This window comes from Macrobrachium nipponense, chromosome 4, assembly GCF_015104395.2.
Source record: "Macrobrachium nipponense isolate FS-2020 chromosome 4, ASM1510439v2, whole genome shotgun sequence".
NCBI lineage: Eukaryota > Metazoa > Arthropoda > Malacostraca > Decapoda > Palaemonidae > Macrobrachium > Macrobrachium nipponense.
This window is the reverse complement of record NC_061100.1, coordinates 34,844,458-34,859,457: the sequence shown is the minus strand read 5'-3', so window position 1 is coordinate 34,859,457 and position 15,000 is coordinate 34,844,458. Positions and strand designations below refer to the sequence as shown.

Genomic DNA, 15,000 nt, shown 5'->3' with positions numbered 1-15,000 from the left:
AAAAACCACAACCTTAATCTGTAGCCGTTTAAACTCCTTATGCAGATATTAAGTGGCCCATACCAAAATTTAAAGGTTTGGAAAACTGAGGAAGTATATTTAAATTGTAAACAATAATACAAAATAGTAGTAGAAGTTTGGAGGCGGACAGAGCCTAAACAAACAATAGCAAAACTCCACAAAGACTAAAGATCTTATATATATAATAATAATAAAATCCGAGTGGATCTCTCGTGTCCTTCCCCCGGGTAACAGCAGGGGAGACCATGACACAGCCACCCACTCCCTGCAAACCGGTTTTCCGGTAGGGTAACGGGAGGGTTGGCGAGATATCCACCCTCCTTCTGCAAACGTGTTTGACCGCGCCCGGGCGGGGGCATGGTGGGTAGGGGATTGGGAGGGTAGGGAAGATAGCAGCACCGGGTTCCAGCTCGTGTAGCGCGCGCCAAGAAGCTCGTTTAATAATTATAGCAAGTACAAGAAGATGTTAAAAAAATTCGCTCATAAAAGTTCCTAAGTACATATAAAACGAAGATATGTTTCAATAATTAACAATGAATAATTAGAAGACGAAATTTTATCAATAAAACACGACCGGTATAAAAAAGGATGAAGATTTCCGAAAAGAAACTATTGCAAGCAAAGGGAAAAACAAACAAAAACATTGTAAGAATGAGAGAAAGCTCAAAGTTCCATAAATGAAAAAATCGAAAGAATAAGAGGAAGCAAAAAAAAAAAAAAAAAAAAAAAAAAAAAAAAATCGGAAGAGAAGGATGAGTTTCATAAACATCGCATGAATAAGTGGAAGATCAGTTCCCAAAACAAAACGTCGCAAAATGAGTAAAAGACCAGCAAAAAAAAAAAAAAAAAAAAAAAAAAAAAAAAAAAAAAAAATCGCCGAATAAGAGGAAAGGCAAAGTTCCGAAAAAATTAAATATCGCAAAAAAAAAAAAAAAAGTCAATGTTAAAACAGAATATCGCAGGAATCAGATGAAGATCAAGTTAAAAAAGATATCGCAAGATTAAAAGGAAAATTAAGTTGCAAAATAAAAAAAAATTATATATTATATACACATATCGTGAGAATAAAAGGAAGATTATTAAAGTTCATAAAAAGAAATATCGCAAGAATAAAAGGAAAATCAAAGTTAAAAATATATATATATAGCATAATAAGTAAAAGCTCAGAATACCAATAAATAAATATTAAAAAAAAAGTGATGATCAAAGTTCCAAAAACAAAAAATCCCAAGAAGAAAAAAAAGGAGAGAGAGAGAGAGAGAGAGAGAGAGAGAGAGAGAGAGAGAGAAGAGAGAGAGAGCAGAAGCCAGACTTTCAACAGTAGATATCGCGAGACGACGAAGACGAAGAAGCCCCGTGAATAACAACAACAACAACAACAGATCACGAACCTCTGGATTGGCCGGGAAGATGTTGTCCACCAATCTCTTGTAGCGGGGCCGGAAGGCCGAACAGCACCCGCAACAACCTGCAATGAACGGAAGAAATACAATGTGAGACGCTTCATCATGACATCGATCAATCATTGATAAATAGACTATTCCCGTTACTTACCATGGCTCCATAGAACACTGCTGCCCGTGGCTGGCATAATTTATTCATTTATAATGTGATTATGTCTTTAGATGGAAAAGTAATTAACATTACACAGAAGTCGTTTAAAATGATTTTACCTGCAGGGAAAACTGTACAGATTTCTATTTTACTATTTTGTGGAATAATGGCTCATAAATACATTACTCATAAACTAAAGTGTTTTGGATAAAATGAACATAAGCTATAAAAATTTAGAGGAGTAGATATATTTCAACAATTTTCATACAATAAGAAAAGAAACACGAAATTAACAACAGTATCCAACTTACCAGCGTTAGTAAGGAACTACTGAAATTTTCACCAAACAATAATCTAAATTGTAACTAAGCGTTAATCATGAAGACAACCATTAAAACTGCTCAAAATCCTAAATCTGAAATAAACACTTACCGGAAAATTATAGCCTCGGCAATACCTAAACACGGACGTCATGTAATCTGCTCTGAAAACAGACACAGAGATCTTTCGGCTGGAACTCTATCCGAAATATACCAATGCAAATATAGAAACATTATGATATACACAACTGTACCCGAGAAGGTATCAGTTAGCTGGGAATATCATGAGACGTAAATTGAAAATGATTCGAGAAAAAAAAAAAAGGGTTTGATGTGGTATTATACAGAAAAAAATCGTCTTGAATGCCACCAAATAACAGACAAATAAAGCGCCTCAGTGGCGTGATCGGTATGGTGTTGGCATGCCACCTCGGTGTCCGCGAGTTTGATTTTCAGGCATTCCATTGAGGCGTCAGAGATGTGTATTTCTGGTGATAGAAGTTCACTCTCGACGTGGTTCAGAAGTCACGTAAAGGAGTTGGTCCCGTTGCTGAATAACCATTGATCCATGCAACGTAAAAACACCATACAAACAAACAAATAACAAACAGACCAGTTTTATTTTGTTCTTAAAAGTGTGTGTGTGTGTGTGTGTGTGCCTTTTGTTTTTTAAACCTTCACTTCAGCTTGGCAAACAGCCGAATTGTATCGCACACAAATTTGATTTCACAGCATTTTTGAGAGAGGACAGAAGCAGTTAACCAAAGGATAAGAGATACTGGTTCAAATTTAATCTACAAATACAAAAGGGAAAAAACAAGGATGCAGAGAGTGTGAGGACGACCATCTTGTTATTTCTGTGATATGTCAACTCGGACTGGACTGGATTTAACAAAATTACTAGGCCGGCTGAGCCAGAGAGAGAGAGAGGGAGGAGGGAGGATGAGAGAGAGAGAGAGAGAGAGAGAGAGAGAGAGAGAGAGAGAGAGGTCATTAACTTAGAAGTATAAGACAAATGGAGAAATATATATATATATATATATATATATATATATATATATCAAGCTACAAATGTCCTTTAATATCTAAATTCACTTTACCCTCCCAAATGATATATTTCATATATGTACCGAAGGGGAATTTTTTAGTTGATAATTGTTATCAACTAAAAAATTCCCCTTCGGTACATATATGAAAATATATCATTTGGGAGGTAAAGTGAATTTAGATATTAAAGGACATTTGTAGCTTGAATTGATATATAAATGGATCACGGTTCGATGTGATAATTATTCATATATATATATATATATATATATATATATATATATATATATATATATATATATATATATAACTGAATCACGAAAGTTAGGAACGTGATAAATTCATAAATAAAGATATATGCCACGAAGGAAAATAAACGAAGGAGTAACTGCGAGACCTTTCGACGTTTCCACGTCCTTTACTAAGCAGAACTGACATACATGAGGGAAAAGACAAAACAAGAATTCATATAACTGACAGATAGGGATTATAAAGAGATTAGTACCTAGAATCTGACACACCTGGAAGATGAGTAACCTTCCCAAACAAGCATAAACAATGGGTGCGATTAAAAGTTTAAGATAATCATCTCCGATACAAGGACAACACAATTAAAGAATTATAGGTGACGGCTGTTCAGAACTTTGGTAAACAAAACCATATTCACAATACATATTCACAATACAGGTTAGACATAGTACATAACAACGAAGATAACTCTACAGCAACTAATTTTTATTTAAGTCTGTAATTATAACTTTGAGGTCATTCTTAAACATGTCACAAATACAAGGGTCTAAATGAAAAAGGCCACGACTAACATTGAAATTGCAATGAAAAGTAAGTTGTATTAAAGCAGATTCTAAAAGATTTCGTGATAAGACATCTCTTGACCTTGCAATTACTGAACTACCAACCCAATTTATTCAGTGGTTGTTTTCATTTAAATGAATGAATATTGCATTAGATGTTTGCCCAGTATTTACAGAATATTTATGCTGGCTTAGCCTTACTTCTAGGCCCCTGCTAGACTGTCCGAGATAAAATGAGGGACAATCCATACATGGAATTTTATGTATTATGTTGTTGCTTTCTCTGGGGCTATTTTTTATTAACATTCCTTTTAGTGTGTTATTATAGGAAAAAACAAGGTTGACATTAAAAGCTTTTAACAATGATTTAATGGTTTCAAATCCGTTAAAATAAGGCAAACTGAGAATGTTCTTAAAATTTTCTTTCAGCGTGTTACTTACACTATAAAACTTTTTGTGGGCTTTATTATAACAAATAGCTAATATGTGTGAAGGATAGCATAAATCTTTCCCTATTTTTCTTATGTATTCAATTTCTTGATCCAAATATTGGGAACTGACAATGCGCAATGCACGTAAAAACATAGAAGATAAAATTGATATTTTTATGTTAAGATGGTGGCTTAGTAAAGGACGTGGAAACGTCGAAAGGTCTCGCAGTTACTCCTTCGTTTATTTTCCTTCGTGGCATATATATATATATATATATATATATATATATATATATATATATATATATATATATATATATATATACACAGTATATCTACATACACATATAGTTATGCATATATATATTTGATAGGTAGACAGATATTGCTGTTTCAATCTTTCGCTATTTGCAGTCTTTGTTTGACCTCATTCGGCAGCCATGCAAATCCCGAATTCGATGTTATTCTTTCGAGAACAGCATCTTGGAGGCAGCTGGAAGACAGCCAAGTGTTCTTGCCTGAAAGCTTTCCCGCTGCTGGAAGGGGATTCTGGATTCCTGCCATTCTTCCTCACACGAAAGGAAGACTGAATTTTTCATGGGCCAAACTACCTCGTAAACTTTGCAGAACAGCAACGCCACCTTGTCCTCAGGAAATAAAAATGTGACGTGTGAGATCAGAACAAAAACTGAAACATTAAAAGAACAAAACTCAAGATTATACGAGACTATGACAAACCTATCTGACCTCATAAAATGCATCGACATTCGACAAAAGAAGAGATTTCGGACTAAATTAAAATATACAATAGGAACAAAAACCACTTATTTAAAAAAATCACGTACTAAAGAGATTCAAAAGGGCACCCTTAAAGTTCTCGTAATATTATAAACACCATTACAAAAAAAATATGAACAACGCCGTCGCCATCACAAAATGTGACGAACAACGACAACAACAGAAAAAGTAAAAACAGAAGGAAAACGTCATCACAAAATCGATATTCAAAATAGTCAACCAACTCTGTTTCTAGATCAACTGTCAGAAACACATCTCCCACAATGCTAAAAGAGTCACATTCAAGACACTATCATCTTGCGCCCTGTTATTTCACAAAAGTACAAAAAGAATGAAATCGGTGACCATGAACGAACACGAAAAGCTAATGGGACTCACTTACAAAAGCTTGTCTCCCAGATTTGGCGATTATCGAATACTCTGTCATGGGAACTAGAACATTTTGCCTTGTTTATTATAGTAATATATGATTCCTAAACTAGGAATAACCAGCAGACACAAATTTGAGGTTAACATTTCTTAATAATGTGGTATACATTTATATGGGTATTTTGTAATCAATTAAAGAAAGTATATTTTTTAACCAAACAACGCCAAAAATAAGGCACGAAACCTCCAAGAAAAAAAACAAACAAACAAACGGGAAAGTCAGCATCTGGATAAAAGCAGGGACCATCACCCTCATTTGGCTACGGGTCAAGAGCCTCCTCCCCAACCCTCATCTGCATCACTGCACTTTCACGGACAACCTAATAAGGTTGAGTAATCCTACGTCGACAGCCGGGGTTACGAACAAAAATCAGGACGGTGGATTTTTTTTTTTTTTTTTTTTTCTTTTTTTCCGGCAGCGATGAGAAGCCGCCACCAGGAAAGACTTATTGTTACGGCGTTCCTATTGTCCGAGTGCTTGATTTCAATTAGGGTCTTTGGATTACAAATAAAATTATCTATCTGGTCTCTCCTTCGTCTTCATTGTGGAGTACACCGAGATATTTAATCTCCGTGATAGAGAAGAATACAACTAATATATATATATATATATATATATATATATATATATATATAAAGGGGTATAAGCCACGAAGGGAAAATAAACAACGGAGTTTCTGCAAAGATCATTCGACTCGACGTCCTTTACTCAGCTGAGTAAAGGACGTAGAGTCGAAAGATCTTGCAGAAACTCCGTTGTTTATTTTTCCTTCGTGGCTTATACCTTTATTTATGGATTTATCACGTTCCAAACTTTCGTGATTCAGTTACACACACACACACACACACACACACACACACACACATATATATATATATATATATATACATATATATATATATATTATATATATATATATATATATATATATATATATATATATATATATATATTTGAGAGAAGGAGCTGTGAATGGCTTAAGGACCTCTCGTCTCAATTTAAGTTAAACAATTCAGGAAACATAAAGGAATGCCAAGAGTTCCAAACTCTATCACTGAATGGCAGAACCGACAGGTAAGACAAGTCCGATTATCGAATTTAAGACTTTGATACACTCTTTTGAAAAGGAAAGTTTCCGTGAACAAGCTTTTCGGGGACATGGCGGCAGAATGGGATCATAGAAATGAAGATTTTTTCATCGAGAAAGTGAATTAATTGTGTTTTAATGTATCACTAGAAGACAAAATATAAAATGAATTAATTGTTTTAATGTAACACTAGAAGACAGAAATATAAAGTGAATTAATTGTTTTAATGTATCACTAGAAGACAGAAATATACAGTGAATTAATTGTGTTTGAATGTAACACTACAAGAATCACCAGTAAATATAAAGTGAATGAATTGCGTTTTAATGTAACACTAGACGACAAGAATTACCAGAAAATATAAGTGAATTAACTGTGTTTCAACATAACACTAGACGACAAGAATCACCAGAAAATACATATATTCGATTCTTTTCCGCCCATCCGTCCAGCCTAATCTCCCCTCACCCAACCGGGAGATTGGCTGGCTCCGTTTCCTGCAACTCGGATTGCATATGAAACGAATGGCAAACAACCAATCACTGTGTTCCGCTGAAGAGGAAAATCGCTTTATATTAAAAATTTCCGACTAACTATTAAGCACAATGAACATGCGGCTAACTACACAAACGAACATTTAAGACAGCAATACATATTCAGAACTCTTCCCTTGACATATTTGCTCAAAATGATTTTTCCTTAACGATAATTTTTGCAGTAAAATCTTTCGACTGATTTTTAAGCAAAATGATTATATGGCAATCTTAACAAATAAATAGAGACTGTATTGAAAACATATCGGAAATCTTGTCTTAACATATTTGCTCAAACTAATTGTCTCCTTAAGGATACTTTTTATAAGTAAAATCTTTCGACTGACTTTTAAGCAAAATGATTATATGGCAATATTAACAAATAAATAGAGTCTGTATTGAAAACATATCGGAAATCTTGTCTTAACATATTTGCTCAAACTAATTTTTTCCTTAGCGATACTTTTTATAAGTAAAACCTTTCGACTGACTTTTAAGCAAAATTAATATACTTGGCCATCTAAACAAATAAATATTTTGAGACTAACAAAAACATAACAGAACTCTTCTTTGACATATTTGCTCAAAAGAATGTTATCCCTGACGAAGCTTTTCCCCAAGTCGACCGCATTCAATATTTTTTCACAGTTATCGTACTTTTCTACTCACTTCAACATCAGTGCAAATACACAGTTCAAGGAATAACGAGGATTTCTCCTTTTTATTTCCCGGCATCCTAAAATACACCAATTATAGTCTTTTATGGCGCTATCTGGCTTTACCTGAACTATTGTATATTTTAATTTTTTTACTTATCTTCAAAACCCTCTGCCAGGTCGGGTTTTTCAATCGTAGGAGACCTTAAAAAACAAGTATAAAATTCTCAATACTGCTTGAAACTCGCTGCATGAACGCGGTTTATATTTTCACTATAAGCAGTAGTTCACATCTACAAGATATAACTATTAGCAAGGAAATAAATAAATAAATGACTGGTAAAACTTGCCCAACATAATACATGATTGGCATAGAAAATATTCCTTATAGTACTAGAAAAATTACCTATTTTTATTCCTAGACATTAAACTTCGTACAAGTGAATATCAGATAAACCAATAAAGATGAACTCCAGGCTTACATTTATGAACAATTTTCCAATTAAAAATAATGGCAGGAAATCCATTAGAGTATTACAGTCATAACATATTGATAAACGCGTGCTATGAATACTTAAGTGTAAGGAAATGAAGACAAGTGACAAAAGAGTTTACGACATGTAATTACTAGCTTACTAAAACGTACAGGAAATGAATCAATAATGAGAGGAAATATCTACTTGGTAAAAGCATGAAGTAATATAAAATACCATACACAAATACAAAACACTTATCAATACTTTCATAACACACAAAGTTCCAGATATAAAGAAATAAAATAATAAATTTCTCCTAAAATTATACGTTCTGGATCCAAACCTAATTCTTTGATACTTCACAGTGAAACAACAAAAGTGACTGACGACTTTTTCCCGTGAGAGAGAGAGAGAGAGAGAGAGAGAGAGAGAGAGAGAGAGAGAGAGAGAGAGAGAGAGAGAGAGAGAGAGAGAGTGGCTTTACATTGCAATGCAGCTTCCTTATTTCACTAGAAACGTTTGCATTCCTCAGCTAAATGGTTATCAAAATGTTCCATCAAATATCGAACTTAAAATACCGCAGCAGCACATTATGATTTCGACTGACTAATTTAATATTGAAATATCTGGCGCCAGAGTACATTATGAAAATGGGGTAAGCTTTCACAGACAAAAACTCGCATATCAAACAAGATTCTTTTAAAAACATCTCATGTCAGTTGAAATACTCTCTCCGGGGAAAAAGCTCACAAAGGTAACATCATGTTACAGAATGGGTAACAGACATCGATATTGCTTACTTACCCTCCTCTGGGTGACATCAATTTACACCCAATCAACCGACAAATACACAAATATCTTATCTAGTCTCTCAGAAATGACAAAATCTAAACAACCTTCTCATATCCTTCAGAAGTTTTCATAAGACGGGAATTACACAATTGAGGAAGAGGAAACTTACTCTAGTTCAGGGATTCTTAACAGGGGGTGTCCATACCCCTTGGGGGGTATGAGAACCACATGCTGGAGATATGGGACTTGATCTCTGGATATCTGTATAGACTTGATTTTAATGTGCCAATGTATACATGGGTAAATTTTGTAATTAAATAATTATATAAAACTATAAACGTTTTGATTGTCTTGTATGTTCTATTCCTAGCTATTCATACTTAAAATATGTATCAAACTAAGTTATAGTGTTAACATATAGGACTTTGAGTGGACTTAAGCAAAGGTGGTATGGAACTATATTGGGCAATGCATTGGGGGTCTAGAGTCATCAAAAGGTTGAGAACTCTTGGTCTATTGAATAATTATTCTGATCCTCTCCAGTGGAATTCACTCATTTCCAATTTTCAATAAACATTACAAAATAGACACAAACTTACATGAATATCTTTGTATAACATCTTTAAATTAATAACATCTCATATCCAATCACGTTCGCCATAATAAAAGAAATGAAGGCATTACACAATGTCAAGCTTTTCAGGAATACACTCTATCATTACCTGATTATAATCTTTATAGGAATAAAAACTCGCTAAATATAATCAATATCTACAAACTGATAAACACTCGTAATATTTCATTACCATTTTAAAAAAGTTACATTTCACAAATCTACTTACCAATTACCAAAAATACCAGATTGCCTTCTCTAAAGGGATACAAACTCACAGTACCTAATGACCATCTATAAAAGGACAAAACTCAGAGTAATTAAATACCATCTTCAAAGGGATAAAAACTCACAATGTCTGATAACAATATCTTAAGGGGAAAATCTCACTATACCTAATTACAATCCTCAAGTGCACAAAAACTCACATTACCTGATTACCTCATTATCTTCTTCAAAAGTGATAAAACTGATATACATAAAATGACTACATTTCTTCTTCAAAGAGATAAAATGAATCAAATGGTTAAAAGTAATACAAAACTGACTACTTTCTTTTCTACAGGCCTCTCCACACTAGGAAACACTGTTTGCAAGCACTTTTCACAGCATATTTGTTTCCCATCCACAATGGAAAACATTTAGTGTTTCTGTGTGTATATGTATATAAACACATGTATAATGTATGTATATATATATATCTATATATATATATACGTATAATGCATACATACATATATATATATATATATACGTTTAATACATAATACACACACACACACATATATATATATATATATATATATATATATATATATATATATATATATATATATTATATATATACGATCTTGTGTGTGCATGTATACGTGTATATGAATATATGTATTTATTTTCAATTCCGCCAGAGGCAAGTCAGCATGACAGGCTCCTTTTTCTAAAGACTTCCTCCCGATCTCTTTTTCTTTCTCTTATCCCTCCTGGAGTGCATTAAAATAGCCAAGTAAATACAGAGGCTACTGCTCCGACAAGCATCCTGCCCACAACTGATGTCTGGACAGGATACATTGTTTGCAAACTGTTTGCAAGCAAACATTGTTCGCAAACTTTGTTTGCAAACAAGGTTTCCTAGTGTGGACAAGCCTTGAGGGATAAAACTAATAAAAAACTGACTAATCTTTTTCTTCAAAGAGCTGCAACTAATCAAAGGGATAAAACACTAATACAAAACTGACTACCTTTCCTCTTCTAAGGGATAAAGCACCAAACTCAGGGGCCTACTTATTAACATCATCGACGGGTTTGTAAAAAAAAAAAAAAAAAAAAAAAAAAAAAAAAAAAAAGAAAGAAAGAAAAAAGAAAGTCTCACAAACTCACATGAGTCAGGGCACTTGACCACCACCACCTCGACCACCTCCGACAGGCGATCCCGCTTGAGGCAGCACCCCAGGAAGGAAGTCATCCTCTTCCTCGAGTGGCTTCTTCCTTCCTCCTTCGGAGCGCTCCACGCTCTCTCTCTCTTTTTTGCTCCTCCTCCTCCTCCTCCTCCTCCTCCTCCTCCGCCGCTACGCCTCCTACTGGTACTCCTCCACCTCTCTCGCCCTCCCTAACAAAAGTTAGCTTCTCATTGGGTTAAATAGAGGCATTTGTTTCTCTTGGCACAAAACAGCTGTTGATTTTATTTCTTTATAAGTCAGTGAACTTCTTGTCTGTTTTGTTTCATCACGATTTGCTGCTGCTGCTTACTCACCATTCTCATCCACAAGTGAAAGCCTATTTTTTCTTTCTAATCAGTCTCGATGCTTTCTACATATTGGAAGCTTAATTAATTACTCTTCCTTATTTCCAAAAAAGAAATAAAACCGATTTTCCAGTGGACACTAATTTTCACTCTATAATTACAGAACACACTTATTTCTATTTAACTAAATAAGATATTCTCCCTGTGGACACATTTCTAGTTCTTATTAACATAAAACACTAGGAATATTCTTTGAGGTTGTCTGCTTTGTCTCTGCCAATGGATTTAAAAAACTAAATGTATGATTCACAGACAATTTTCAGGGGGCTTGAAACACCTACAATAATTACATATATATCTATTATATATATATAGTACTTATACTATATATGTACAGATATTATACATTATATACATAGTATATATACATATATAGATATCCATATATATATATATATATATATACACATATATATATGTATATATATATATATTATATATATATATATATATATGGGTAATATATAGATAATACATATATGTTTTCTACTGGGTATTAAACGTTTTCACATTAAATAATATAATATATATATATACATATATATATATGTATATATATATAGATATATATATATATATATATATCTATATATATATATATTATATATATATGTATATGGGTAATACGTTTTCACATTAAATAATATAATATATATATAATATATATGAGTATATATATATATATATATATATATATATATATATATATATATTATATATATATATATATATATATATATATATATTATATATATATATATATATACAAACATTCTGAACCAAATTTAACCCACTTTCTTCTTCCCCCTGTCTCAAACAATGAGTATAAAAAAACAATCAATGAATGTATTGTCCCCTGAATATTAAAGATCGATCCATTGACCGCCAACGTGAAAAATATCCTATTCCCACATACATGTCGACATTGGATTGCAGCCTCTATGGAATGGGTATGTATTCATGACCTACTACGACCAGATATTTGAGTACCCACACTTTATTTGTACGTAATTGTTTATTTCCGTTTCCCCCTTAAGAGGCCTCCCGAAATAAGAAAGGCCTCAGATAACAATCGTACCCACATTTACAGTTTAACTGATCCGACAAAGATGAACATCATGTGCAGAAAACTTCCAAGACTTGAGCCATTACATATGTTTACATAAAAGGCTCATTAGCAGTGTGGTGGGATTCGCCCTTATCACACAAATACACACACACACACACACACACACTCTCACACACTCAAGGTCTATCCTATCCACCTTTCTTTTTGTCCCATCAGGCCAGCACAACCCCAGTCTCCCTACCTTTCTTTTAAACATTTCGGAATATTACGCCATTTCCAACAAACTATAATTACTACATTCTCTCCACATGTCCAGATCAAATAAAATTCCTGTGCTACCTTTTCACCGCGTCAATTTCCTATCTAAACCTCTCTCAGCTTTTTATCTATATTTTTTTATTTGATTCATGGGGGTGGGGTGGGGGGGGGGGATAAATTTCAACAGCATCTACTTAATCCCTTCATCATCACCATTATGCTATAATCAAAGGGCGTCGATTAAACAATCCCTTTATATGTTAAAACTCTTGTTTTCACACACTCTGCCAAACCTTCTCCATGGATGTAGCTAATAATCTCACCTAAAGTATTTGGCTCCCACCATTTTCCATCTGTCCATCCGCCTGTGGTGGTCGCGCATGGTAACACTGCGTCCCGGGCTTTAAATAGTTACACTATGTGTAAATTTTAGTTAAATAAAAGGATATGTTGGTGTATATTTGCAACAGAAATTTTTTTTAATAATTTACTGTATGCGAATTACACCATTAATATTCGAAATAGGATATTATTTAAAGCCCGGGACGCAGTGTTACCATGCGCAAACACCACGAGCGGATGGACAGATGGAAAAAAACGGAGTATAGTTACGTTTTCTCCCAAAAACCTGTACCGATCAACCTCTCGGCCTATGTGCATTTAATCCATTATTTTTCTGGCTAATAGATACTCTCAAACTCTTACGCTCGATAACATTTACAAAAACTTTGCAACTTCTGCAGACACATTCAGACTCTCATGCTTGTCTTCTATCGCTAGATAATATTGTACAATTCGCAAATATCAACCACACCACTTAAGAACCATTTGCTTTTCCCACAAACTTTTCCCTGCATCTGTTTTTTTTTTTTTTAACCTTCTCTTATCACGCTATCAAAAAAATATCATACATAATACTACCCACCAGACACTGGCTGTTTGTGTATGTATATATATATATATATATAATATATATATTATATATATATATATATATATATATATATATATATATATTAGTTTTGCCCCTCATACAAACGTGAGTTTTTCAATGTTCAAAGTATTACTCCACAAATACCCTTTGCTATCGAGTTACTATTACCATCAAACTATCATCACTAAACTGAAATACCGTTATCATGATGATCTCAGTGCGCAGTACCCATTACAACCGAAACCAGATGCACAAAACATATCTTTCTTTTTATCTACTTTGGACTCTATAAAAAACTGATATTACAGCTCTTTTCATCCACTTAGAACTCTTAAAAACTAATGTAAAAGTTGTTATACAATAGAAAACAAAAAATGTAATCTTGTGTCTTTCTGACAAAAGACTCGGCAGGTAAAAAATGAAATAAAAAAATATATATATACAAGATGTCCCCATAAAAAGGGGCGGGAGACCCTGGAAATGGCATGTTTTCACAACGTATAAAACAAATTATTCGCCATGAAAAAAAAGAAGAAAAAAAGACAACACCACGTATCATGAAAAAACAACATTCTTTCGTCAGTGCACGCTCGCATGGAAGAAGACACGGTAAATAAATATCTTTTCGTAGAGGAGTTTGTATTAACTGATGACCCTGTTTGTTTGGTATCTGTATCACTTGATAGCAGTGTTTGTTTATTTATTAGTTACATTTTGTCATTAGAATGTGTCGGCGGGAGACTGACTATAGTAGATTCACATCAACCTTGCATTTGATGTCTAGGCCCGTCCCTTACGAAGCTCCTGACTGGCTGCTGATAAGCCAATCGCAGGGCTGGAAACTGTCTCTCTCGAGAGTTCACATAGGTAGGGTGTATGTTCCACCTCTCCGGAGGGATACGTCTTTCAAAAGTATCCCTCGGGAGAGGTGGAACATACATCTTGACCATGTGAACTCACTCGAGAGACTGAGAGTTTCCAGCCCTGTGATTGGCTTATCAACAACCAATCAGGAGCGTCGTAAGGGACGAGCCTAGACATCAAATGCAAGGTTGATGTGAATCTACTATAATTCAGTGTACAAGTGAGTCTGAGATGAGGGTGTGTTCTGCTTCTGCGTCCGTACAATGTCTTCACGGATGGAGTGACGCGAAAAGTCAGAGAGAGGACATTAGTTGTGGGAGCTAAGTAGTGTTCTAAGAAGATGGGTCGTGAATGGAATGTAGAGTAAATGACGCATGCAAATGACACAATGTTGATTAGGGAGAGCAAAGAGAATTGCAAGAAAAGCAAATGTGAGCAAAAGCAAGGTTACGAGGGTAAAATGAAATCAGGAAAAGGAAAAAAATAATGTTCATATTGATGGT

General features: G+C 34.1%; 1 protein-coding gene across 1 annotated transcript in view; it reads right to left on the bottom strand.

Moving 5' to 3' along the window:
- The window catches only part of LOC135211334 (protein EFR3 homolog cmp44E-like), a 171,584-nt gene that overhangs the window by 57,867 nt on the left and 98,717 nt on the right, over nt 1–15,000 (bottom strand). The window contains exons 2-3 of the mRNA XM_064244650.1: nt 10,949–11,585; nt 1,413–1,489 (exon numbers count right to left, since the gene is read on the bottom strand). Of these exons, the coding sequence (XP_064100720.1) occupies nt 1,413–1,489; nt 10,949–11,033 (162 nt within the window). The 5' untranslated portion in view covers nt 11,034–11,585. The remainder of the gene's footprint in view (nt 1–1,412; nt 1,490–10,948; nt 11,586–15,000) is intronic.